The sequence below is a fragment of the Mesocricetus auratus genome, unplaced genomic scaffold, assembly GCF_017639785.1.
Source record: "Mesocricetus auratus isolate SY011 unplaced genomic scaffold, BCM_Maur_2.0 Super-Scaffold_6723, whole genome shotgun sequence".
Classification (NCBI taxonomy): Eukaryota; Metazoa; Chordata; class Mammalia; order Rodentia; family Cricetidae; genus Mesocricetus; species Mesocricetus auratus.
Genome location: NW_024429183.1, coordinates 11871455 through 11896608, shown reverse-complemented (window position 1 = coordinate 11896608; position 25154 = coordinate 11871455). Strand labels below are relative to the sequence as shown.

Genomic DNA, 25154 nt, shown 5'->3' with positions numbered 1-25154 from the left:
GGCTCTCGCCGCGCAAGCGCGGTGCTGAACTCCGTCCCCTGGAGTGTCACTGCCGTAGGCGTTCTCGGCTCGCTGTCTGTGGCCGGTTGTCGTGTGGCGGAGTGACAGGTATGGCGGAGGCAATGGATCTGGGCAAAGACCCCAATGGGCCCACTCATTCCTCCACTCTGTTCGTGAGGGGAGATGGCAGCGCTATGTCGTTTTACGTGCGGCCCAGTCCGGTCAAGCGCCGGCTGTCGACGCTCATCCTGCACGGTGGCGGAACCGTGTGCCGGGTGCAGGAGCCCGGGGCCGTGCTGCTGGCCCAGCCCGGGGAGGCGCTGGCCGAAGCCTCGGGAGACTTCATCTCCACGCAGTATATCCTGGACTGCGTGGAGCGCAACGAGAGGCTGGAGCTGGAGGCATACCGGCTGGGGCTGACCGAGCAGGCTCCGGACGCCCAGCCCGGGGCTTCCACCGAGGGCTCCACGGAGCTGGAGCCGCAGCCTCTGACCGGGCGCCTCGCCTACACGGACGCGGACGACGTGGCCATCCTGACCTACGTGAAGGAAAACGCCCGCTCGCCCAACTCGGTCACAGGCAACGCCTTGTGGAAAGCGATGGAGAAGAGCTCGCTCACGCAGCACTCCTGGCAGTCTCTCAAGGACCGCTACCTCAAGCACCTGCGGGGCCAGGAGCACAAGTACCTGTTGGGAGACGCCCCGGTCAGCCCGTCCTCCCAGAAGCTCAAGCGGAAGGCGGAGCAGGACCCCGAGGCCGCCGATAGCGGAGGTGAGGCTTGCACTCCCCGGGACCTGGGGGCGGGCTGCCTGTCAATCAGCGTCCGTTTTTGTGCCCTGGCATAGCTCAGCCGCTCCTTTGTTGAGGTCCGGGAGAAAGGGCACCGTTTTCTATTATCCCTTGCTCTCTGGTTTTCATTTACCTTCTCCCTAACTTTTCCTTCCCATTGACTGGATGTTATTTGTTGATTGGTTTGGGTTTGGGAGGGCGGGGACTTTGAGGTCTCTCTGTGTTGCTCACGCTGTCCCCGAAATCTTTCTGCCTCAGCCTCCGGAGTGACTGGGACTGCCGGACAGTAACGAGTTTATAATAACGGTTCTGTGTTCAGAAGGACTGTGCCACCACCGCCCGGTGGGAAGAGGATTTCAAACAAAAGATACAGCAGGTGCAGGGGCCCTGATGCGGGAGTGTGGCTGGGCCACAGAGTGTTAAATAGCCTGGTTAGAATGACTTAAAAGATACTTCTAGTTATGAGGTTAGGACCATGTATGTGGGTGGTCATCATTTAGGACCCTCTTATTAAAAATCACTTAGCTGGGGTGGTAGTACACACCTTTAATCTCAGCACTCAGGAGGCAGAGGCAGGAGGATCTCTGATCTTGAGGCCAGCCTGGTCTACATAGGAAATTCCAGGTTAGCCAGGGCTACACAGAAATCCTGTCTTGAATAATCCCCCTTCATCCCCCCCCGCCAAAAAAAAGATGTTTGGGTTTTTTTGGGGGGGTGGTTTTTTTGAGACACGGTTTCTCTGTATTGTTTTGGAGGCTGTCCTGGAACTCGCTCTGTAGACCAGGCTGGCCTCGAACTCACAGAGATCCACCTGCCTCTGCCTCCTGAGTGCTGGGATTAAAGGCTTGAACCGCCAATGCCCGGCAATGTTTGTTTGCTGGCCCGTACGGGGGTCGAACACGGGGGGTTGTTAAAGAAAAATTGGAGCCGGGTGGTGTCGACATATACCTTTAATCCCAGCTCTCAGGAGGCAGAGCCAGGTCAGAGTGAGCTCCAGGATAGCCAGGCCTGTTACACAGAGAAGTCCTGTATTGAAAAAACCAAAATAATAAGTAAATAAATCATAGCAAGGAATCCTGGATGTTTTTAATCTATAAAATTATTTTTAAAAATCAGAATTAGTAATATCCGAAGTTGGTAATACCCGAGAAAGCAAGTGTATTTCTGTGTTGTTAATAGAAGGGACTTTATATTCTTTGCTGGATACTTTGACAGTACTTGATATTTAAAATGTTCTCTGTCTCTGTCTCTCTTTCCTGTTTTTGTTTTTGTCTTTTTTTCTCAAGACAGGGTTTTCTATGTGTAGCCCAGGCTGTCCTGGAACTTATGATGTAGGCTAGGCTGGCCTCTGCTTCCCAAATGCTGGGATTAATGGTGTGAGCCACCACCAACCGGCTAAAAAATGTTTTCTTCAACAATATTTGTGCTTTGAGGCATTTGTTCTAAACTTGGCGCATAGTGAAGTTAGTCTCCTGCTAAATGCCTTTCTCCTGGCTGCTGTCCTGGGAGTAACTGCTGTTGTCCCCTGGGGATCTTTTACTCACAGTAATACTAGCAACTAGATAACAGTTCAAGCAGAGTGTCACTATGTAGCCCTGGCTGGCCTAGAATTTGCTATATTGACCAGGCTATTCTCAGACTCAGATATATAGATGCCTCCCTGTAGGCAGACTTTTCTGTCCCACCACCTAGCTCCCAAATAACCACTCAGAGACATATTATTAATTATAAATGCTGAGCTGGTAGCTTAGGCTTGTTACTAACTAGGTCTTACAACTTAAATTAACCCGTATTTCTTATCTGTGCTCAGCATGTTATCTCCTGCTTCCTTTGCCTCTTGTTGGCGACTTCTTCCCTGTGCTCTCTTTTTGTGTGAAAGTCCTACCTAACCTCCACCTGCCTAGCTGTTGATCATTTAGATCTCTGTGAAATCAAATGAGAGCAACAAATATTCAGTGTACAAAAGATTGTTCCACAGTTCCTCCCTTAGTGCTGGGATTAAAGGTATGCATCACTGCCTCAAACTTGTTTTTTAATTAATTGAACTCTGTGTGTCTGTATATAGCTTTTCCTTATTTTTTCCCATCATTTGCATCTTATTCCTTTATGTGAATGCAGCATAATGGGTTTCCTTTTTCTCCTTCTTGGATCCGGCCCGGACTTTGTGCATATTGAACACAAGCTCTGTGCTTATGCTCCCCACCCTGTTTACTCTAGAAAAGCTAGACATTTATAGAGATAGAATAGTGTGATGAGCTACACCACATGTACTCATCATAGTTTTACTGTATTGCGTGTTTATAGTTCATGGTCACTGTTGTCATCTGTACCCTTCTTCCCAATTTACTGGGTTATGGAACAGATGTCAGACAGTTTAAAAAGCACCTTCTCATACTTATTTTATGTTTGAGTTTGACTTGTTTGTATGTCTGTGTACCATGCGCCTGGTGCCTGTGAAGATCAGAAGAGGGCATCAGATCCTAGAACTGGAGTTCCAGACAGTTGTGACCTGCTGTGTGGGTCCTGGGACTGCTGTAAGAGGAATAAATGCTCTTAACTACTGAGCCATCTCTCTAGCCCCGAAATTCAGCCATTTTTATCTTCCATATTTTATAATTATGTTTACATCAATATATGCTATTTTGTTTTATATTGTGTCATTGTAGCCATTTAAGCCCATATCTGTAAAAGATGTTTTAGTTGCTATATTGAAATTTTAGAGTAAAATTGAATTTTTGCTGTGTAATTTAGAATTTTTTAGTGTAAAGCATGTGAAATTTATCATTGAGTTGTTTTCAGTATTCAGTTTTGTGGCAGTAAGTACACTCAGCTGTATTACCACTAGCCCTCTTCAGAACACTAAACACTGAATTTTCATTATTCCCTCATCTCAGCTCTGCTATGGTACAATCTCTATATACCTCATGTGAATGGAATCACAATCTGTCCTTTTGTATCTGGCTTACATCATGTAGCACAATATATGTTGTAGCATTTGTCAGAATTTTATTTTATTGGTAGGGTCATGCAGTTCATCCCTGGCTGGCCTATGTTAGGTCTCAAACCTGGGACAAATGGCTAATGTAGATGCCTATTTAGCACATCAAAGCAGATGTTGACCTCCAGGTTCTCCCAACATCTCTCATTACCTGTTACAGAGTCATCCTGGCTGGCATCGCCCCTATCCCACTTCCTATCCTCGACCTCTCGGCCCATAGTCTGGGCTAGCTAGCCCCCCCTTCTCTGATTCTTATATAATCCATTTTGGCTATGCCGGCCTCTGGGTTCCCAGGTACTCTCTTTGCTCCCCCAGGTCCCCCCATGGCCTGGTTCAGTTTGGTCCCTTCCACATTCCCTTAGCTGTGCTCTCCCTCATATCTACAATAAACCTCCTTCTCCATACCTAGAATTATCATGTCCTCATTCACTTTATAGTCCTCCAGGGTAGCCTAATCTTCCTTCATCAGGCTCCTGAGTGTTGGGGTTGTAGGTTATTTTTGGAAGCAAGTGAGAACTATTGGGTATGCACATGTTGTGCTCTTCATACTGAATAATAAACAGGTATTTTCTAAAAGAAAAAATCTGCACGCACAGAACTGATAGAGATGGTCTGTGCAGGTGAGCCATGCTGACCTGCTGTTCTGTTCTTTACTAGAACCACAGAACAAGAGAACACCAGACTTGCCTGAAGAAGAGTGTGTGAAGGGAGAGACCAAGGAGAATGACGAGTCAGTCAAAAAACTCTTTGAGGAAGCCACTCGGGAGTTTGAAGAAGCTGTGGTATGTTAGCTCAATTTACTCATCTTTCCCTCTTGCCTCCATCCTCGTTTGGTTATGAAACTATGTTTTTCATTCACCTGAGGCCAAGAACTTAAGAGAGAAGTTCTAAGATAGAAGAGAGAGAATAGATGTGATCTGGCTTTAGGCTTCACAAAGCTTTCAGTATTTGGAGGATAGTATGAGTGGTAGAGGGGAAAAAATCACACTAAATAGGGACAATTATTATTTTTTTCTTTTGTTTTGCTTTGAGATAGGGTCTCACTACATAGCCGTTGATGACTTGTAATTTGCTATGTAGACCAGGCTACCTTGAACTGACAGACCTACTTGCCTCTGCTTCCTGAGTGCTGGGTTTAAAAGACGTGCCAAGGAATAGTTGTGTTTTAACGGTATAAAGTACTCTGCTTTGAACACTTTGATCTTAGTGTGTGCCCAGGAGCATAAAGCTAACTTTCAAAACATTTCTAGTAATTTTGTTTAAACATTTAGGTTTCCAAACGAAATTTTGTTTTGTTTTGTTTTTTCAAGACTGGGTTTCTCTGTGTAGCCTTGGCCATCCTAAAACTTGCTCTGTAGACCAGGCTGGCCTTGAACTCAGAGATCCACTTGCCTCTATCTCACGAGTGTTCAGATTAAAGGCATGTTTTTTTTTCTTTTTTCTTTTTTTTTTTTTCCGAGACAGGGTTTCTCTGTAGCTTTGGAGGCTGTCCTGGAACTCACTTTGTAGACCAGGCTGGCCTCGAACTCACAGAGATCCGCCTGCCTCTGCCTCCCGAGTGCTGGGATTAAAGGCATGCGCCACCAACGCCCGGCTCAGATTAAAGGCATGTGCCACCACTGCCTTGCTCTTTGGAAATATTTTTGTTCTTTTATATTCAGTTTGCCTTAGATTACTGTATTGGAATCCCACAATAATAGCTTTTGAGCACCAAAATAATGATGGTAACTAGTTTTTTAATCTAAATTTTATTTGTGTATTTTTTCTAGGAATGAATATCTTGTGAATTAACTTTTTAAAAACATTTAAGCCAGGTGGTGGTAGTGCTCTGTCTTGAAAAAAAACAAACAAAAAACAAATGACAAAACTCCCCCCAAAAAACAAAACAAACATTTAAAAGTTTTCTTACAACTTTATTTATTGGATAGTAAGTCTGTTTCTCCTTCCACTATGTAGCTCCTGGAGACTGAACTCAGGTGTGAGGATTGGTGGCAGGTGCTTTAACCTGCCCAACCATCTTGCTGGCCCTCAATTAACCTGGCTATTAGCACAAAAGAAAGTGGTTATGGAAAGTGCCATACAGATCTCTGTGAGTTCCAGGCTTGCCTGTCCTACATAATGAGTAGCAGGATAGCCAGAGCTACATAGTGAGACCCTGTCTTGAAAAACAAAACAAAAATAAAGACATGGTTATGGTTCATCCTTGGCTATATTATTTCTGAAGCTACCCTGGGCTCCTTTGTCTCAAATTAAAAAAAAAAAAAGGTAATAGTAAATTTAAGACCCAATGAACTACATGAAACATTGTCTCAATGCATAGCCAAAACTGCTCTGAATTTATGGGTGGCCCTTCTGTCAGGAATGCTGGGATTATAGGTACATAACACCACATCCATCTCTAAGTAAAATCAGGATCTACTATCGTACAGGTTACACATGCTCTTTCTCTCACACATACGTTCCAAATTTTAATCAGTTAAATATATAGGTATAGGTGTGTGTCCAACATACTTCTCTTCTATATATTATCCACATATATGTATGTGCACAAGTCAGCATGAGTAAAGCTGTATGAGAGGAATGGAAGGGAGCATGCCCGCGTGATGCTGTGTGAAGAGCCAGGGAATGGTATTTGGGAAGTTACACATTGTAATAGTTCAAGGCTAAATAAATATAAACTGGTCTCCCTTCTCCATCTTTATAGGTGGGTGAGAGTTCTGACTTTGAAATACATATAACCATGTGTGATGATGATCCTCCCACACCTGAGGAAGATTCTGAAACACAGCCAGATGAGGAGGAAGAGGAACCAAAGGTTTCTACACAAGAAGTGGGAACTGCCATCAAAATCATCCGGCAACTAATGGAAAAGTTTAACTTGGATCTGTCAACAGTTACACAGGCCTTCCTGAAAAACAGTGGTGAGCTGGAGGCCACTTCCTCCTTCTTAGAGTGTGGTAGGAGGTCTGATGGCTATCCAATTTGGTCCCGGCAAGATGACTTAGATTTGCAAAAGGATGATGAAGACACTAGAAATGCATTGGTCAAAAAATTTGGAGCTCAGAATGTTGCTCGGAGGATTGAATTCCGAAAGAAATAATGAACAAGATAATGAAAAAGGTGTGGCAGATGATGATATAAACATCTTGTGACCATGGAAACTGACCAGTGCTGCTGTTCTGTGAGCCCCAGATTTTGTAGCCAAGCAGTGTTATGTAGCAGGATGAAACAAAAGAAACTGGATCTAGGGTGGTCCATGGCAAGTATCTCTGTGTTTATGATAGGGAAATCAAAACCAGAGAGGCTGGTCTGTACAGTAGTGATTGTACACTGTTGTATTGTGACAGGAGCCTGGCGACAAAATCAAAGTTGGAAATGAAAGGCATGGGTCTTTCCACTCTTGATGAGTAAATGACCTTGTCTTTTGGTAGAAGTTGTTTTAGATAAAGAATCCCAAACCAGCTGGTGGCGCACGCCTCTAATCCCAGCACTCGGGAGGCAGAGGCAGGCGGATCTCTGTGAGTTCGAGGCCAGCCTGGTCTACAAAGTGAGTTCCAGGACAGTCTCCAAAGCTACCCAGAAACCCTGTCTCGAAAAAACAAAACAAAACAAAAAAAATCCCAAACCAAGAGTCTCGAAATAAGATTTAATTGCAAAGCTTATAACATGGACTGCTCTAAACCATCCTCTCTATCCTAGGGGGCTCTGATTTTTACTGTGTTGAAAAATCCCATATTCATTTTGCAAACAGTATTTGGAAACTCTGCTTCTTCCCTGGCTATTGCTTTTTGTGCTCTAGGTCAAATCGCTAGTACGTATTTGCTTACTTACCACTCAGTTTTGTGTACAATAAAACTCTAGACTAGTGGGCATGTCCAGTCTTTTGACATTATAACAGGTGTCATATACAAACTTCAGTCAAGAATCAAAGAAAAAAAACATCAAGTTACACACACACACACACACACACACCTCAGAAAAACCTCTGTGCTGTAAGTTTATGGCTCTTGTTTCTCTTTTGTAGTTATCCTCAGCCATATGCAGGCTGCTGGTTGGATGCTGTTAATTGTGATGTGTTGTTTTTAAATTTTATCAAACATAAGTTTTCTGCTGAAAATTATGCTAGACTTAAAAGTTAGTAGGTTGGTCTACTTTTGTGTTGCCTTTAGCATTCAAAATAAAATTTTGTGTTTGAGTTTTGTCTTGTTTTGTTTTTGTTTTTCAAGACAGGGTTTCTCTGTGTAGCCCTGGGTGTCCTCGAACTCACTCTGTAGACCAGGCTGGCCTCAAACTCAGAGAGATCTGCCTCTGCCTCCTGAGTGCTGGGATTAATATCAAAGGTGTGTACCACCAATGCCTGGGTTGTGTTGAGTCTTATCAACAAGTGTTTCCTTAGCTATTATACAGGAAATGGTTTAGGTAAATTTTCAATTAGAATTAATGAATCATGAAAAGATGACCCTTCTGGGTGGAGCATTAGTACTATGGAGAGTGGCAGAATTGGTTGGAATACTGGGTCAAAGGGAAGAGAACCAGAGGTGTGTGTAGCAGGGATGAGGGCCCTGTCTATTGTCTCTGTCCATTACTCATACTTGTAATGCCTTCCACCAACAGGAGTCTGTATCTGCGTGATCCTTTCTACTTGAAGCATTGTAGAGATAATGTTCTCTATGCTGGCCGTTAGACAATGTAGTATATATACACGCAGCTTGGTCTCACTCTGTTTACCACCTAGAGGTATGTTGGAATCAGCTGCACTGAAAAAAGCTTTTTTTTTTATTATTTTAAAGAGGAGCTTGTGTCTCAAATATTTCCCATATAGTAACTTACTTCTGGTAGAGTATGGTGTAAATGAACTGTTTAACCTTAACCCCCCTTCTGAGGATGTTTCAGGCATATGACATGCTTCCAGGAATATAATTCTCACTACAGTAGTGACTGTTAGGTGGCAATTAAGAGAGGTTATACGATAGAATTTGTTTAAAAAGGTGTTCTTTCTTTCTTCCTTCCTTCCTTCCTTCCTTCCTTCCTTCCTTCCTTCCTTCCTTCCTTCCTTCCTTTCGTTTCTCGAGGTAGGGTTTCTCTGGCTTTGGAGAATGTCTTGGAACTAGCTCTGTAGACCAGGTTAGTCTCGAATTCACAGAGATCCACCTGCCTCTGTCTCCTGAGTTCTGAGATTAAAGGCATACACCACCACCACCCGGGCTTACTGTCTTTTTTTTTTTTTAATTATTATATATAGTGTTTTGCCTGTATGCCTGCATGTCTACAAGCCAGAAGAGGGCACCAGATCTCATTACAGATGGTTGTGAGCCACCATGTGGTTGCTGGGAATTGAACTCAGGACCTCTCGAAGAGGAGCCAGTGCTCTTAACTGCTGAGTCAGTTCTCCAGCCCCCATATGTACTCTCTTAATAGAACTCTTAAATGGTTAAAAATTACTGCTTTAGATATGTCATTTAGGATGTCAATACCTTAGTAAAGTTGTTATCTGCTGGTTTTACAGAGCTAGAATTCCAGTCTTGTTAAATATTATACAGAGATCTAATTTGTTATACCCCGAGTCTCAAAAGACATTTAAACAGAAACACAAAGCAGTTTACAGCTTACTATATATTGCATACTACGACAGTTTATCTGGATTGTCAACTTAACTGCATCTGGCCGGGCGTTGGTGGCGCACGCCTTTAATCCCAGCACTTGGGAGGCAGAGGCAGGCGGATCTCTGTGAGTTCGAGGCCAGCCTGGTCTACAGAGCTAGTTCAGGACAGTCTCCAAAACAATACAGAGAAACCCTGTCTCGAAAAACAAAACAAAACAAAACAAAACAAAACAAAAAAAAACTTAACTGCATCTGTAATCAACTGAGAGACATGCCTCTGGGCTGGTTTGTGAGGTCTTTTCCAGGAAGGATTAATGGAAGGGAAAAGGCCTCAGAGTGGGTAGTACCTTCCCCCAAAGTGGCTAGCATATAAAGAGGTTTGCAGAGAAGACAAGCAGTGCTGCTCATTAGCCTGCCTTGGCTTCTTGCTGGTGAGTGAATCTATCCCATTGTTGCTGTTGCTGCTGCCACCTGAACTCAGCTTCTGCAGCCTTCCAAGGTGGACTGAAGACCACCAGCTCTTCAAGGAATCTTCCAGGCCTTCAGCTTCAGACAGGGACTGCTAAGAGATCCAGGTTTATGGACTGATCGTCTACAGACAGGGTGCTGGGCATTCGATTATCTAGCTAATACATTGCCTTGAATAATACACATTCATCCTCTTGGTTCTGTTCCTCTGGAGAACCCTGATTAGTACAGGTATAGTGCTGGATTTCTGCTCATGTCCTTCCTTCCTCTAGGAATATGGTGGAAACCCTCCCACCAGTAATAAGCGCCCCCTCCAGTCTTTCCCCTAAATCTGTGTTGTGTCTTTTGATGTTGCCTGTCATTTCCCCTTGTCTTAGTTTGCTAAGTGATGCCTAAGCTACTACAGATTAGATTGATTAAACAGTAGAAATTTGTTTTCTCAGTTCTGGAGGCTAGAAGTCCAGGATCAAGTTGTGAAAACTCTGATTTTTGTCTCTGAACTGTTAGATGCCCTCTAGCTTTGTCTCCTCTGGTTCTTCTTCTTCTTCTTCTTCTTCTTCTTCTTCTTCTTCTTCTTCTTCTTCTTCTTCTTCTTCTTCTTCTTCTTCTTCCTCTTCCTCTTCCTCTTCCTCTTCTCTTCTTTTTTTTTTTTTTTTTTTTTGGTTTTTCGAGACAGGGTTTCTCTGTATTGTTTTGGAGGCTGTCCTGGAACTCACTCTGTAGACCAGGCTGGCCTCGAACTCACTGAGATCCGCCTGCCTCTGCCTCCCAAGTGCTGGGATTAAAGGCGTGCGCCACCAACGCCTGGCCCTCTTCTCTTCTTCTGCTTCTGCTTCTGCTCCATCTCCTTCTTGCCAGAAGACGGCACCAGATCTCATTGCAGATGGTTTTAAGCCACATGCAGTTACTGGGAATTGAACTTGAACTCAGGACCTCTAGAAGAGCAGCCAGTGCTTTGAGCCATTTCTCCAGACTCTGGTTTCTTCTTTTAAGGACATCTGTTAGACTGGAATAGGGCCTACCTTAATGGCTTCATTTTACATTATTCACTGCTTTAAAAACAATGCAATGACATTTGGAGGCCCTAAGGGTTTTCAACAGATGAATTGGGAATGAAATGCTCTGATTTCTTCTTCTTTTTTTCTTGAGGCCATAGCATTTCTCCAAGGGCTAATTTGGGTTTAATCTGATGTTTAAATCCCCTTGATTGCTATTAGTGTCACTCCACAACCCACATGACTAGGACTGGAACTAGCCTGCCAAATTGTGGGCTTCATTCTTGACTCTTCATATCTGTGCTTCCCAGGCACCAGAGTTCCAAGGAAGCAGCCAGAAAGAATTAGTTAGGTCTCCTGGTGCGTGCGCTGGATACCTTTTGTCAACTTGACACAACCTAGACATATCTGTGACGAGGGAATCTTAATTGAGAAAATGCCTCCATCGGATTGGCCTTGTAGGCAAGTCTGTTGGACACGTTCTTGATTAATGATTGATGTGGGAGGGCCAGCCCACTGTGGGTGGTACCACCCCACTGGGCAGGTCTAGGATGGTATAAGATAGCAGGCTGAGCAAGCCACTAGGCAGCGCTCCTTTATTGTCTCTGCATCAGTTCCTGCTTCCTTTTCCTGCCCTGACCTCCTTGGATGATGGACTACAAACTGTAAACTAAAATAAACCTGCTCTTCCAAGTTGCTTTTGTTTATGGTGAGTGGGAATGGTTGTGTAGGTGAATCTGGTTACTCTGAATTCCACCACCACACCCTCCACTATTTGCATATATAAAGCAAGGTATGGGTTAGTAAGGAACATGCCCGACTGAAATCTAGCTAAACCAAAATGCTGTCTGAAGTGTACTAGTTTTCTGCTTTGGCCAGCTCTTCACTAAATACCTACTCCCCAGTGTCCCAGACGTGGGAACTGCTTGTGCAGTGACAAGACCTCCCAATTAGAGTTCGTGTAGATGACTGTTTTAGAGGAATTTTGTGGAAGGAGACTGGGAATCTGCCGTTGGGTGCCCAAGCACTAAGTCCCCCTCTGCAGTGCCCCAGGACTCTACCCCAGAGGAATCTTTGGCTGTCAACTTCTCCCACTCTCCCAGGAAGTCCTATCAACATGCACCTCAAAGCTGCCATGCTACTGTTAGGAAGCTGTTAGAAATTAGCAGGCTTGAGGAGGGTAAGATGGCTCAGTAGATAAAGGTGCTTGCTGCCAAGCCTGACGACCTGCTTTCGATCCCTGGAACCCATATGGTGGAAGGAGAGAACCAGTTTCCTAAAGTTGTCTTCTAATCACTATGAGTGCGCTGTCTCTCTCTCTCTCTCTCTCTCTCTCTCTCTCTCTCTCTGTCACACACACACACACACACACACACTAGCAGTTAAAAGCATTGGCTACTTTCTCAAGGCACTGAGATTTAATTCCAACACTCACATGGTGGTTCACAACCATCTATCTGTCCCTCCAGTTCCAGGGGATCCAGTGGGGTCTTCTGGCCTGTGCAAGCACTAGGCACACATGTGGTGCACAGACATATCATAGACATACATGTAGGCAAACACTAATACTCATAAAAAAGAAAACCTGCAGCCAGGCATTGGTAGCACATGCCTTTAATCCCAGAACTCTGGAGGCAGAGGCCAGTGGATCTCTGTGAGTTTGAGGCCAGTCTGGTCTACAGAGCAGGTTCCAGGACAGCCTCCAAAACAATACAGAGAAATCCTGTCTTGAAAAACCAAAAAAGAAAAAAAGAAAACCTTCCTGAAAAGGTATTGGCACTACAGTATCTATGGTCATTGACCACTCCTGTTGGGAGGCCCTGCAGTCACCAGGATCTGGCAGCTCTCTCTGAGCTCAGCAACATGGAGGACTCCTTGCCCCTGGGCGGGGTGGGAGGCTTCCTGCTGTCTACCTGATCTTGTCTGGAGAATGTCTGTCTCTAACCCAGATGCCTGACTTATTTCTATTGTGACCGTTGACACAGTCTCCTGCAGAAGCTTTCCCCTTGCTGCCCATGGTAATTAGATTTGTACTAGGAGTCATATGATAGGAGCATGCTGTTTAACGCACTTAGATGATGCCCTCGCCTCTGTCCCCATCACTTATAGCTCCCTTCACTCTGGAATAAAGTTGAGTGCAGCACAAATAAATAAAAGACCCAGGCACTGATACTGGGGTTCAGACGTCAAGATGAAGACTAGAAAAGCAAAGTAGTGGGTCACTAGCTCTTACCACTACCTCAGGCTGAATGGGCTGATCCTGCTGCCTCTCCTCAGCGTGGCTTGAGAATCCTGAGACTTCAATGTCTTCCTGTCCTTAATGTGACTGGAGAATGAATGCTTGATACTGACTATTGAAGACCCTGCTCTTATCTTTGATACCCATCTGGTGCTGGAATTAAAGACCTGTGATCCAAGGTGCTGAGATCATCTTTGTGTGAGCTGTTTCTCTTTAGGACTGGATCCATCTTGTGGAGATCTGGGTGGACTTGGACTCACAGAGGTCCATCTACCTCTTAATCCTGAGTCCTAGGGTTAAAGATGTGTACCACCACCTCCTAGCTTCTGGCTGCTGGGATTAAAGGTGTGTGCCTGGCTTCTATGGCTTGTGACTGACTTTGCTTTCTGAATCCTCGGGCAAGCTTTAATAAATCATAAATAATGTATCACCACCGTTGAGCTTTCTCACTGAAGCTGTCTCCTGGAAAGATGTTTCTGTCATGTTCGCAGGCTGCACAAAGCTCTCTGTCACCGTTTCTGCCCTGCTTACAGGCCGCACGAAGCTCTCTGTGGCTGCTTCTGCCCCATTGTCTTTGTGGACTGGTGGCCAACAAACTCCGGGAGGGAAAAGGGGACACCACACTATGAGAATGTTTTCCTCCATGACAACGTCTATGCTAAGGTCCACTCTTATCCCTGGAGAACATCCCCCTTTTACTCTGTAATAATTCTGCTTCCTGTCAAGCCTGATGACCTGATTTTGATCCCTGGGACCCATATGGTGAGAGAACCGATTCCTGGATGTACAGGCAAATACAGTCACCTAAGGGTTCAAGTAGACTTGCACATTGGAAGGCTCACTTACTCGTTGGCCCTTGACATTGACCTGTCAATTCAGAGCTCTGCTAGAGCTATGGATTCAGACCTCTGATGTTACCCTCTGATGTTACCCTCTGATGTGAAGGAGAAGATGGGCAGCAAGGCGGGGCAGGAGAGAACTCAAAGTCATGGATTGCTTGGTGCCTTACAATCTGGTGCAAACAAAGCTGCTCTCTCACCACATGTGGCTGTTTGAATGAGAATGGTCCCCAGAGTCTCACAGATTTGAGGATGTGGTCCCCAGTTGGAGCTGTTAGGAAGGACTAGGAGGTGGGGCCTTGTTGGAGGAGGTGTCACTAGGGCAGGCTTTGTGGTTTCAAAGGAACTGTAACACTCCCATGTCTCTGCCTTGTGGTTTCGTTTAAGATTTAAGTTCTCAGCTACTCATTCACTCCACCTTCTGAAACTGTAAATCAAATTAAATGCTTTCGTTCATAGAAAAACACTTTTCTTTATAAGCTGTCTTGGTCATGGTGTTTTGTCATAGCAATAGAAAAATAACTAAGGTGCCTTATCTTTTTTTTTTTTTTTTTGGTGGTTGTTGTTTTTGAGACAGAGTTTCTCTGTGTAACAGCCCTTGCTATACTGGAACTCACTTTGTAGACCAGGCTGGCCTCAAGATCACAGAGATCAGTGTACCTCTGCCTCCTAAGTGCTGAGCTGGGATTAAAGCCCACACCCAGCCACTTATCTTTTAATTGGGCTTTTCATCAATAATTAGGCCATATCAGCCAGGTGTAATGGCTTTCATCTTTAATCCCTAAACTGAAGGTAAGCAGATCTCTGGTTGAGTTCAAGGACAGCCAGGGCTATTACACAGAGAGACCCCTGTCTTGGGGGCGAGGAAGTTAGGCCATATGACTGAGGACGTAGCTCAGAGCAGAGTGCATGAAACCCTGGGTTCATTCATCAGTATCAAGTAAATCTGGTATGGTTGGTGCTAACCCTGTAATCCCAGTAGAGGTAGAATCCCAGGAGGTAGAAGCAGAGGGATCAGGAATTCAAGATTATCTTCAGCTACTTCTTGAGTTCAAGGCCAGCCTAGTGCACATGAGATCTAGTCTAAAAAAAAATTAGCTCATATCCCCACCTCCCTGCTATACATACAATTTATATTTTCAACTGATAAGACTAGCTAGAGCTTCTGCTATTGTGACTTCTCTGTATGATGAATGATGGGTGAACATAACCCCCTTTTCTCCTAAGCCTCTTTTTGTCAGAGTATTTTTTCACTGCAACAGAAATAAAACTCATGCAGAAATTGCTACCAGAAGTAGGGTCATTGCTGTGAAAGGGGGGCAGCAAGGGGGAGCTGTATCAGAAACTGGGTTAGAGTGTGAATTTGTGTGTCTAGCTTCATTCTGCCTGTGTCCTGAAAAACTGGGAAAAGCTGAATTGAGAGATGATAAACTAGCTTGTTTGGCGTTCACGCCCGCAGAGATCAGCACCACTGAAGTAGAATATCCGTGCTACACTGGAACAAAAGGAAGGATGCCTCTTTGGGGTCTTCAGTTAATGAATGGGGGGGGTCCCTGTTCTTCAGAAGCAACTGCGAATGAAAGTGTTTCCTCCAGTCAGCACCCAGGAGTTGATGGAGCCGTGGGCCAAGAGGGCTGAGCTACATCTCCAGCTGGTAGCAAGATTTGGCAATGTCCTAAGCATTGCCCCTAGGACACTGATCTTAAAAGCATGAAAGATGTAAGGCTGAAGATGCCATGGGGAACTGCGGAGACAGGGCTCCATGTGGCAGGGCTGGAAGCTCTAAGAGACATCCAGTAAAGCAGTGAAGGCCAGGCCTCTGTGGCAATGGGGACATGTGACCACCAAGGTGTAGCCTGGGAGAGAAGTTGTGTGAGCTGCAGGTAGCAGGGATGGAGGAACGGGGCTGCCCAAACCTTCTGGAACCCGAAGATTGTATGATGAGGCCCAGATGCTCGACACAGTTGCTGCTGCTGGGGTTTGGTTTTGCTTTGTGTGGTCATTTTAGTTCTCTGTTCTTTTCTTTTGAAATGAGAATGTTTATTCTGTGCTATTATATTTTGGAAGCACATAACTTTGTTTGTTTAGGAGTGAGCTCATAGTTAAGAGACAGAATTTTTTTTTTAATGGTTGTTTTCAAGACAGAGTTTCTTTGTAGCTTTGGAGCCTCTCCTGGAACTTGCTCTGTAGACCAGGCTGGCCTCAAACTCACAGAGATCCACTGCCTCTGCCTCCCGAGTGCTGGGATTAAATGCGTGTGCCACCATCGCCCTGCGAGAGATTGGATTTTTAAAGTATTGTAATTTTATTAAACTATGGACTGTATTTTACATTGTGAGAGAAGCGTGATACTTTTGGGACAAGATGTGAAGCTGTGTTGTGACTCTTAGTTTTGACTGTCAACATGACACAGCCATGACTCCTTTGGGAATCATTTAGACCAGGTTGGCTTCTAGACAATGTCTGTAGGGAAGAGCCCACTGTGGGCGGCACCATCCCGTTCGTGGGTTTGGGTCCTATTCTTTATTGAGTCTAGAGAGGGATGCTGAGCACAAGTAAGCGTGTATGTATTCTCTCTGTTCTTGACTATGGACATGATTTGATTGTTCCTATTCAGACATCCCCTGGCAACACACTATAACTTGTAATTTTAAGTCAAGTAAATCCTTTCTTCCTTAAGGATGCATTTACCAGAGTATTTTTACCACAGCAATGGAAATGCAACTAAAACATCAGCTAAATTCATTATTCTTTACTTTAATTAGTATTGTTTTGGTTGGGGCTGGGTGTCATGTATCCAAGGCTGGTTTTATGGTGATATTTTGTTTATGATCTAACAAATAAAGCTTGCCTGAAGAACAGATAAGCAAAGTGGCCAGCTACTAGGGAGTCCTCACTTCTGCCAATGCTCAGATGGAAAAGGTGATCCACAGAGCCTCAGACTGCCCTCAGCTCCTGTCTCCTCCTGCCCCATGTTCCTCTCTAGTGCTGGGATTAAAGACAAGGAATCCCAAATGCTGAGATAACCTTGTGTGAGCTGTTTATCATTAGACTGATTCACTCTCGTGTAGCCCAGGGCGGCTGGCCTTGAACTCACAGAGATCCACTTGCCTCTGCCTCCAGTGTGAGCGATGGAAACACAGGTGTGCACCACCGCCTACACCACCCAGCTAGTTGATTATTATTCTTGAATTAAAAGTGCCATTTGTGTTTTTCAGGAAGGAAAAGAAAGAACTAACATTCATTAAAAATAATTCATTATTGGAGGGGCATGTATGAAACTTTCAAACTAGTAAAAGATTAAACTAAGAGCACAATATGGTGATATACATCCTTAATCTCAGCAACTGGAGAGCTTGACAAAACCAAACTGCCACCCTAGATCCAACCCTCAGCAACACATACTAAATTGCCACATTCACGCTTCTGGTTACATATGTCTGATAATAACAATAATAAAAAATAATAATGAAACACATCCATGTAAACACTTGTGTACAAATGTTCATAGTAATAATTGTTGTGCCCAAGTTGTAAAGTCCCCAGGAAGACAGACCCACTAAACTGCAAAAGCAAGGTCTAATGATTGTTCATCCACCCATGACAGGAACCCCCGTCTGGCTAGCTGTCGAAGCAGATCCCAGAGGGAGTTAGGTTCCCTGTCTACTGCTAGGTTTTATAGACATCAATAGGTAAGGGCTGGTTTCTGATTGGTTGACATTTGGAAACAGGAGAATTTCTCAGTCATATTTTGTCATGAAATACCTGTGTACCAATTATTTTCATTGGTCAGTGCTGAGAGGGAACATTCTGTGGTTTCTATGGCGTTGTTACACAGATACCAATAGTTTTCAGAACTATATCCTGGAGACTAAAGGGGATATTTTGATCCCCCTGGAATTTCTTTTGTGGCCAAATAGTTCCCAGAAACCAAGCATCTAGGAGGCTGGGGTGGTGAGGTGTCTGGAGTTTCCTTGTGTCAGAGGTCTATGTGTCTTTTCTGTAGCCTGTCAAGACACTAAGCACTAAGGCAGGGGGGGGGGCTGAGTGAGGGTCTGGTCCCTTTATTTCTAAATTATTAGAAGTGAAGCCCGTGGCCAGGCGTTGGTGGTGCACGCCTTTAATCCCAGCACTCGGGAGGCAGAGGCAGGTGGATCTCTGTGAGTTCGAGGCCAGCCTGGTCTACAGAGCAAGTTCCAGGACAGCCTCCAAAACAATACAGAGAAACCCTGTCTCAAAAAACCAAAAAAAAAAAGAAGCAAAGCCCTTGAGTTTAGTTTACCCCTTTCAATAATCGTTGTGGCACTAACACAAACATCTCTCAGGTGCTCTGGGGTTACACATAAAGAAAGGATCTATAGGAGCGTAAGGCTTTGGTGAACCTCACAGAGCAAACTTAGGTCTCTTTCTGAGGTTCCCACTTTGCAATGAGATCCAGGCGGCCCTTGTCCCACCACTGCATAACGTAAGATACGTCAATGTGGTCTGGGTCCTCAGGTTGTTGTCTACCATGGTCTGCATCAAGCTGAGAACAGAACGGAGCCTGGGCACCTGAGGAACCCTGTCCTATAATCGGCTGTTCTGGCAAGTGATTCGTGTAAGTCAGAGGGGCATCGGGGTTCTGTCCTTCCTGCACAGCTTCTGGGGCCTGCAGGGTTGCAGTGCCTGATTCTGGGCTCCCAAAGACCCCAACGGAACCCGGAGGAACAAATGCCTGGGATTCCAGTGGGGCAGGTAGGGACATCTGTTCGTTGCAGCAGGGCTTAGAGGAAGGGAAACAACAGGCTGGGGGAGGGACCAGACGGATGTGCTGTTCTTGAGCAGTGGGATGTGGTACTCCATTTGTCCCATCTGATAAATTCATGGGTTCTTCTCTATGCTCGGGATTTAGAATTCTTTGATTCTGAAACCATGTCTGAGGAAAACAAGATATAAACATCATAAAACAAGTGATTCTAACGTTGCAAAATGCTATCCCACAAGCCCAGAGGTCACCGTCTTCAGGGTTGGAGGACGCCAAGGAAACAAGGCTTTCTGAACACATTAGAACCAATGCACGCATGAACTCACAGAGACTGTGCAGCACGCACAGGCCTGTGCCAGATGGGGTCCCAGCACTAAGAGGTGAAGTGGACCCAAGTCCCCATCCCCAACCCAGAAGTTATCTCCAATTCATAACTGCTCCCAAATGAAAAAGTTAGTTTTCTTCAACGTGGGTCTCACTGGGGATACAAACCACTCTTAAGAGCCCATCAGTAGGGGCTGGAGAGATGGCTCAGTGGTGAAGAGCTCGGACTGCTCTTCCAGAGGTCCCGGGTTCAATTCCCAGCACCCACATGGCAGCTCACAACTGTCTGTAACTCCAAGATCTGACACCCTCACACAGACAAAAAAACACCAGTGCACATATAATAAAAATAAAATTAAAAAAAAAAAGAGCCCATCAGTAGATGGCCTGCCCATCAGTAGATGGCCTGCCTATCAGTAGATGGCCTGCACACGGTGAATTCAGTGGCATCTTTGTCTCAGAATATATTGTCAGGGCATTTTTTTTAACCTTAAAAATACTTTTCATATATAATATGGCAGTATAACAAAAGTAACACACTCTTACACAGTTAAAGTAATATTTTGCAGCATAAATAAATGTAAAACGTCTTTGCCTAGTTAAAATATTATTCCATGGGCTGGAGAGATGGCTCAGAGGTTAAGAGCACTGACAGCTCTTCCAGGGGTCCTGAGTTCAATTCCCAGCAACCACATGGTGGCTCACAAACATCTACAATGCAATCTGGTATTCCCTTCTGGCATGTAGGCAGAACACTGTATACGTGATAAATAAATCTTAAAAAGAAATTATTACACAACAGAAACCCTCAAAATAGGGTCTCTGGTAGTGGATCAGTATTTATCCCTAGTGCATGAATAGACTTTGGGAGCCCACTCTACATAGAGGGATACTCTCTCAGCCTAGATACACAGGGGAGGGTCTGGGCCCTGCTCCAAATGATATGATTTTCTTTGATGATCCCCCATGGAAGGCCTCACCCTCCCTGGGGAGCAGAAAGGGGATGGGATGGGGGTCAGTGGGGAACAGGGGAGGAGGGGATGGAGAGGGAATTGGGATTGATATGTAAAAGAAGCTTGTTTCTAATTTAAATTAAAAAATGGAGAAAAAAACTCCAAACAAACAAACAAAAAAAGAAAGTTACCTGGCCCTGGCAAGAAAAAAAGGAGGGAGAGATAAGTTACATATTTTCCAGCTCCCTTGCTTGAGATTCTGTATGGATGCATATCAGTTTTGAAAATTCTTCCTTTGCTGGGATGTGACATTCATTGCTGTGTGTTTACACCCAGAACCTTGCCATCTTTGTGTACACCCAAGATAGCCCAAAGCTTCAGTTACATCTTTAGGAGCAATGTTTCTTACAACAGTGACTCAGTACCACCTACTCCAATGCAACTTACTTTAATTTTTGATTCCTTGATGCCTATTTTAATAGCCATTATTTTCCTGGCAGCACGGTCAGGGAGCCTGTTCTTCTGAAAGGCATTCCTCAGGAAGCTCTCTTGAGCTCTTGTGAAGGGTGCTTGGTGTGGTCTGGCTTAAGATTACAGGAACAAAAAAAGGGGACTTTCAGGTTCACGTTCATACAGGAACATGCCCACAACAGTTATTCCCTGAATCTCCCTGGGGTGGTAGAAAAGAAGGCTTCTTTGGTAATCCCAAGTCTTGCTTGCTAAGAATCTGCTTGTTCCACACAACTGGGGAACACTGTTTGGGATTTGTTTTGTTTCTTGAGATGGCGGCCTTAATTTTGTAGCTCTGGCTGGTTAGGAACTTGCTACATGGACCAGGCTGTGGTTGAACTCACAGAGATGCAGGAGTGCCACTATTGAAGGTATGAGCCGCCATGCCCCATAATTAATGTTTTCTTTGAAATTCCAGTGCCCAGAACAAGCTGTAACAGGCTCAGGAATGGAGAAATCTTTAGGAGAATTAGATGACAGAGTCATTTTTACTCTCAGTGGGACCCTTGGGACTATGCCTGTCCAGTGAGTTCTTACCTTCAGAATGGACTTGCTCCAAGATCTTCTGTTTCTTTCTGTAGTTGTTAAACCAAATCTAAGTAGAAAAAGATAGCTGGCTGTTTTTATTTCAGAGTTGGCAGTAGATGAGACTAGACCTCTCAAGATTATTAGTTATATGTAATTATGTGTACTGGTATGTGTACCTATGTACCTCATGCCAAAAGGGAGTGTCTACTCCTCTGGAGCTAGAGTTCCGGGCTACTGGGAACCACATTTGGGTTTTTCCTCGGAGGCAGTGTGCTTTTTTTTCAATGGCTGAGCCATGGCTTTTGCACCTAATTATATTCTTTTTGGTAAGTGAAGAAATTTAACTTAGTTTCATTTTCACATAAGTAATTCTTATCAAACCCACTATCTTGAGACTTGGTAATTTATGGGTGGGGTTAGAGCTCACTTGGTAGAATACACTTACCTACCATACATAGGGCTCTGGGTTCAATCCCCAGTACACAAAAAAGGGGCATGGTGATATATGCCTAATATTTCAGCTCTGAGGAGGGGAAGGGAGGATGGCCAGAGATGTCCAAGGCCAAGTTTCAGAACAGCCAGGCTACACAGAGAAAACCTGCCTTGAAACATGACCCTTCCCCCCCCAAATTAGGAGTGTGCTCACAGTTCCCTTGCAGTTATATATTAAGCCTTTACTCTGCAGTATGTATTCTACTACTTTGCTATACCATTGTCACTATGGTGAGCACATTTCTTGTATTTGCTAAATCTTAAGACATATTTCACTGTGTCAAAATATGATCTAACTGAGCCAGCCTGAACCAGTGTAGTCTCCCTTGTGTCCTCAACACACACACATCTCTGGTGAAGGAAGCAGGTTGTTTTAATTCCAGTTAATTGGAAAAGCCTGCTCAGTGAAGTCCAGATATTAGACACCACCTTTTTCTGAGCCCAACCTTTGTCTTTATGTTGATTCTGACAATAGAGATCCAATGTCTACCTGGACTAATTAATTAGTTTATATTTCGAGATAAGGTCTCATTGTGTAGCCCAGGATGGCCTTCAGCTCACTGTGAAGTCAAAAGTTGGCTCAACTATCGACAGTGTTCCTGTTTTCAGTCCCACATCAACCAACATGTCTGTCTGTTTTTTTTTTCTTTTTAAAGACAGGGACTTCCTCTGTAGCTCAGGTTAGTCCAGAATTCACTATGTAGTCCCAAGTGACCTAGAACTCTTTAATGAGTTCCTAATTCCTGCTGCAACATCCCAAACACAGATATTACTGTCATATACCATCTTCTTGCTTGGCTTCCTACCTTTATTTTAGATCCTGGAACATGAAGAATTTTGGTCAGTTGTTTCAGGGTATCTGCATCAGGATATGGGTTGTGTTCATACCATTCTTGGAGGATATTCTTTTGGCTCTGGGTGTAAGTCACTCTTGGTTGCAAGGATTCTTTTTGTGGTATACCAGATAAAGAACAGAGAGATGGGGAGAAGTGCAAAGAAAATAGAAGTTAAAAATCACAGTGTGAGCACGTGTCTTATACTGACTCCAGACTGAAGCCTGTGGATCCACCCAGGCGGTGTAGTGTCTGAATACAAATCTAGCTCTTGGAAGACATGGGGATATATATGTTTGAGGTCAGCCTGTGTTACACAGTACGTTCTAGGCTCACTTGGATATGTAGTGAGACTTGGTCTCAAAATACCAGCCAAACCACTTTAGGCTCAATTATTGTTCTATATTTTTACCTTAGTCATATAGTTAAGTCATGTTAAATTGAACATAGACATTTAAATATATAGAAAGTAAGGCAGGAAAGGAAGACAGGAGATTAAGGAGATACCGGAAGGGAAATGAGGCTATCATTCAGGTCTCTAGCTAGTGGAGTTGAGAATTTGGTACTAATAAAAAATTTTTTTTGGTGCCAGGCGTTGGTGGCACACGCCTTTAATCACAGCACTCGGGAGGCAGAGGCAGGTGGATCTCTGTGAGTTCGAGGCCAGCCTGGTCTACTGAGCGAGTTCCAGGACAGCCTCCAAAACAATACAGAGAAACCCTGTCTCGAAAAAAAACCAAAAAAAAATTTTTTTTTGGTTTCTCTGTATTGTTTTGGAGCCTGTCCTGGACCTCGCTCTGTAGACCAGCTGGCCTCAAACTCACAGAGATCTGCCTGCCTCTGCCTCCCGAGTGCTGAGATTAAAGGTGTGCACCACCAACACCTGGCTAATAAATTTTGTTCTGAAGACTGCAGTAGTCTTTTTTAAAAGGGCGGTTTGTTTTTTATTTGTGTGTAATGTGTGTTTGTGTGTGCATGTGGATGTCTTCAGGGGTTAGAAGAGGGTTCAGCTCTTCTGGAACTAGAGCTAGAGGCCATGTTGAGCCACCCCATGTAGATGCTGGAAACTGAACTCAGGCTCTCTGCAAGAGCAGCAAGTGCTTTTAACTGCTGAACCATATCTCCAGCTTCCAAAATGCTGGAAACTGAACTCAGGCTCTCTGCAAGAGCAGCAAGTGCTTTTAACTGCTGAACCATATCTCCAGCTTCCAAATTCCTTTTCTGTAGAGCTATTCAAATAAGAATATTAATGTGATCCAGGGGTGATGGTGCACACCTTTAATCTCAGTACTTGGCAGATAAGAGTTAGTGCAAGGCCAGCCTGGTCTACAGAGTGAATTCTAGGACAGCCAAGGCTGCACAGAAAAACCCTGTCTTGAAAAACCAAATGACAAGGATTTAGGAAGCACACAAAATTACAAATAAATCACAAGGGAACAATAGGAACAAGAGGAAAATTATTGAAAAGCAAGAAGTGATACTAATAAAAACAAAAGGGAAAAGAGACAAACCCAGAGAGGAAGTTGGGGAAGATGAAGCAGAGAGTGGGGGAAGGTACAGAAAGACCAGAAGGAAAGAGAGAAAGAAAGACCAGAAGGTAGAGACCCCTTCCTACCTTTGGTTAAGTAGAAGCTAGCTGGTTTGTTGGGGCTGGAGAGATGGTTCAGTGATGAAGAGCACTGACCACTCATGCAGAGGACCCTGGCTCCATTCATGGCACCCACATGGTGGCTCACAACTGCCTGTAGCTTGGGTTCCAAAGGATATACACCCAGGCAAAACACAGATACACGTAAAATAAATCATAAAAACATACATGTGCTACTGGTTAGTGTTCATCCCTGTCCTGGTTACATTGTCATCTTGGCACAACCCAAAATTACCAGGGATGAGCAACCTCAACTGAAGTATTGTCTTAATCCTGTAGACCTGTGGCCAGTCTGTGAGAGACAATATTGACTGACAGTGTGGCACTGGGCAGTCCTGTCCCTAGGCAGTGTTAAGTCTCACACCTTGGGACCAAATGGCTGAGGTGCCTATTTAACAAATCAAAGTGGACCTAGCTGCCAGGTTCTCCCAGCATCCCTCAGTGGCTACCAATTACAGGGTCCTCCTGGTTGGCATACCATGCCTTGTACCCTATATTAAGCACGATCCTAATTAGTCTTAACAATAGAAACCTGGAGTCAGATCTTAGGGTGAAAGCTGAAAAATCAGAGGAGCAGTGATTACTTACCTCTACAAAATTTCCTACCAAACGGTGGGGCAGCCATCCTGTCCCTATGAATTCTCAGACTGATTGGGCAAGGTCCTGTCTCGACTCACTTTATATTCTGTTCCCACCTCCGTAGTGCTAGGATTAAAGGCGTGTGCCTTCTGGGTAGTAGGATGAGATCTCAAATTCTGAAATCAAAGGTGTGAGCCAGGACCACCCTGCTCTGTTTCTCTTTTACAATGTTTCAATCGGTGTAGCCCCAGGTGGTTTGGAATTACTGAGCTTCCTGCTGAAGGACCTAGGGTAATCAGGTCCAAAGCATCTCAACATCCGGAGCTCAATAACCAGACAGTTGGATGCAAACTTCAAGAGGTTTATTGTTCACACAGGCATCTACGGGCACTCCAGCAGCCTTAGCTAACTGAGCACGCCAGGCTTTAAGACAGTTTTCTTTTTATGTACATAATCTTGGCAAGCAAAGCAATAGGGGTATTGTAAGAAGTGGAGCTGCTGCAGGTGCAGATCTTGGCAAGCAATAGGGGTATTGTAAAAAAGCGCGGGCATTCCCGGAGAAACCACAAGGTCAAAATTAAGCTTATGTCAGCAGGGCGGTTTCATGTGTTAG

The 25154-nt window shown here is 44.5% G+C and overlaps 2 protein-coding genes across 2 annotated transcripts; one reads left to right on the top strand and one right to left on the bottom strand.

Annotated features, from left to right (window-relative positions):
* The first annotated feature begins 2 nt into the window (after positions 1–2).
* Positions 3–7982, top strand: LOC101827761 (TERF2 interacting protein). Its single transcript, XM_040736590.1, has 3 exons — positions 3–771; positions 4445–4569; positions 6492–7982. The coding sequence occupies exons 1-3, from the start codon at positions 111–113 to the stop codon at positions 6885–6887; spliced, it is 1182 nt and encodes a 393-aa protein (XP_040592524.1). The 5' UTR covers positions 3–110; the 3' UTR covers positions 6888–7982.
* A 10220-nt stretch (positions 7983–18202) lies between these two features.
* Duxb (double homeobox B) lies at positions 18203–24790 on the bottom strand. Its single transcript, XM_040737302.1, has 5 exons — positions 24551–24790; positions 22288–22427; positions 20999–21056; positions 20399–20535; positions 18203–18845 (listed from the first exon to the last, which is right to left on the bottom strand). Exons 1-5 carry the CDS (start codon positions 24585–24587, stop codon positions 18327–18329), a joined length of 891 nt encoding a protein of 296 aa, XP_040593236.1. The 5' UTR covers positions 24588–24790; the 3' UTR covers positions 18203–18326.
* Between the last annotated feature and the right edge of the window lie 364 nt (positions 24791–25154).

Excerpts from the sequence above, each read along its gene's own strand:
- LOC101827761 (XM_040736590.1), top strand. The coding sequence starts at position 111 with ATGGCGGAGGCAATGGATCTGGGCAAAGACCCCAATGGGCCCACTCAT. Across the intron at positions 772-4,444 it reads CGAGGCCGCCGATAGCGGAG|AACCACAGAACAAGAGAACA; the intron begins GTGAGGCTTGCA and ends GTTCTTTACTAG. Across the intron at positions 4,570-6,491 it reads GGGAGTTTGAAGAAGCTGTG|GTGGGTGAGAGTTCTGACTT; the intron begins GTATGTTAGCTC and ends CCATCTTTATAG.
- Duxb (XM_040737302.1), bottom strand. The coding sequence starts at position 24,587 with ATGGCTGCCCCACCGTTTGGTAGGAAATTTTGTAGAG. Across the intron at positions 21,057-22,287 it reads TTCCAGGATCTAAAATAAAG|ATTTGGTTTAACAACTACAG; the intron begins GTAGGAAGCCAA and ends TTTTCTACTTAG. Across the intron at positions 20,536-20,998 it reads GGAGCAAGTCCATTCTGAAG|CCAGACCACACCAAGCACCC; the intron begins GTAAGAACTCAC and ends TGTAATCTTAAG.